This window comes from Gavialis gangeticus, unplaced genomic scaffold, assembly GCF_001723915.1.
Source record: "Gavialis gangeticus isolate Ggan-Ray unplaced genomic scaffold, GavGan_comp1, whole genome shotgun sequence".
NCBI lineage: Eukaryota > Metazoa > Chordata > Crocodylia > Gavialidae > Gavialis > Gavialis gangeticus.
Genome location: NW_017729020.1, coordinates 948,967 through 951,000, shown reverse-complemented (window position 1 = coordinate 951,000; position 2,034 = coordinate 948,967). Strand labels below are relative to the sequence as shown.

At 43.7% G+C, this 2,034-nt stretch overlaps 1 protein-coding gene across 4 annotated transcripts in view; it reads right to left on the bottom strand.

Moving 5' to 3' along the window:
* SLC23A2 (solute carrier family 23 member 2) overlaps positions 1–2,034 on the bottom strand; it is an 87,696-nt gene that overhangs the window by 13,594 nt on the left and 72,068 nt on the right. For all 4 annotated transcript variants that reach the window (XM_019514342.1, XM_019514341.1, XM_019514340.1 and 1 more), the window contains one exon: positions 85–205. In XM_019514342.1, the coding sequence (XP_019369887.1) occupies positions 85–205 (121 nt within the window). The remainder of the gene's footprint in view (positions 1–84; positions 206–2,034) is intronic.

Below are 2,034 nucleotides of genomic sequence, written 5' to 3'. Positions count from 1 at the left end.
AAAAAAAAAGGCTTTCCTCAGATTTCATTTCCCCAGTGACCTGTTATCTTATTGTTAAGTGAACAAACATATGCAATGACTTACAGGAAACATTTTGAAGAGCTGCAGCCTGTAAGCTGTCCATCCTTTTTTGGATTTGTAAATCGGTAAAGGAAATTTGACATTCCTGGCATACTGAGAAAACAGCAATACTAGGAAAATAGTTCTGTGGGGAAAGGAGACATGAACAGGAATTGTTAGCATCGATATGTTGAAGACTCATCTCACACACGCAAATGCAGAGTACTGTAATCTCTTGTGAACCCTCCAGTCCCAAGGTACACTTGAAAAATTTGGTGCCGAAAGCAAGACAAAATATATATATGGAGAAGGATGCTCTAATTATGAAGCCATTGTGCTTTAGGGTATCATAACAGAGGGGAAAAAGATAACAGGGCAGGGAGTCAAATTTAGGCCATAAGATTTTCAGAGATGGATGGGGCAGACACCGTTCTTCACAACTCCTCCAGCTTGTTCTGTCACTATCCAGGGCCAGGTCTGCAAGAAGCACCAAGTCTGGCCCTCCTGAGCAGGCGGCGGAGGGAACTCAGAGGTCAGACCAGCACACAAACAGAGCTTAACCAAGCTGGTATTTATATAAAGCCCACCACCTCCAAATCACTTTACAGCTTAAGTCAAATTAAAATCACCAGTTGCTAGTTGTAGACTCAACTGTTAAGGACTTCATTTTTTCAATGCATTTGCCTCGCAACATGTACAAGTAACATTTAACAACCTATGCATGAGTGCAGGGTAAAATGTACCTTGGTACAGCCTGGCAGCTTACTGCCTCTGCACCACTTCAGTTCCTCAAACAGGGTTTAAGTGGTACTTGGAGTGCGTGCAGGCTCTCTGGCATGTGAGTGTCACTTATTCAGAGAAGATATTTCTTAAGGTTAAATGCAGGAAAGCTGCACGCTCCGTTTGTGATGCTCAGATCCTGAATCCCCCTTGCCACTCCATTGTTAAAATCTTTACAGTAAGGCCTTTTTTCCCCCCCCTCAGAACAGACATTATTCAATTAACCAAACCAAACAGAACAAATACGTCTGCCCAAGTGAAACCAATATGCATCAACGCCACACAAGACCATACCTAGCTGGGGAAAATACAGCTTCGACAATTAAGAGACACAAGGCAATGTGAGTTCACAATCTGTTTTGCTCAACAGACTTTCACAGGGAAAAGACTAAGAGAAAAACCCTGTCTCCTTCCCTTACCTGAATGACAGGCAGCACAGAGCCGTATGCAAAATCCATTCCAACTCTCACTGACAAGTAAGCTGCTTTAGGAAAACACAAAGACTTTTTTTCTTGAGGCTAAACTCTGACTGGTATTTCAGAGATTTTCTTTTGGTCATAAAATGCTCATGCACTTAGGACGGTTTTAAAATAATAAAAATCTTTCTGCAGAGCATACATTTCAAGTCACTGTTGCTCATGCTCTGAAAGGAATAAACATTATATTCTACTCAACTTCTGAAGAGCTGAGAACAGTTTTAATGAAATTATGTGGCTATGTTCTTAACTACCCCAACTGCTGATAAGGCCATAGTCCGAATCTCAAGAAGCATGGTTTATGCTACTATGAACTATTACATTATCCAGGCCCTAAACAACATACTTGCCCTGAGACTGAGCCAGTCCAGCACCTGGAAGTCAAATGAGATACAGAACTACAGTTAAGTTAAGGGGGATGGTCAGGAAGGCCAAGGCAGAGATGGAACAGGGGCTGGCTTCCCGGATTAAGGCCAACAAGAAGTCCTTTTTTAAGTACATAGGGAGAAGAAAGAAGGCCCCAGGAAATGCGGGGCCCTTGCAGGACAAGACGGGGAATCTGGTTGTCACGCCAGACGACAAAGCCAACATATTTAATAACTTCTTTGCCTCTGTCTTCCTCAGTAAGGACCAGAACTGCCACCTCCCTGCTGGGCCCCCTTCGGGCCCCGGGGGAGGCTCACCTGGGCCTAGGGTGAGTGAGGATTTAGTTAGGGAG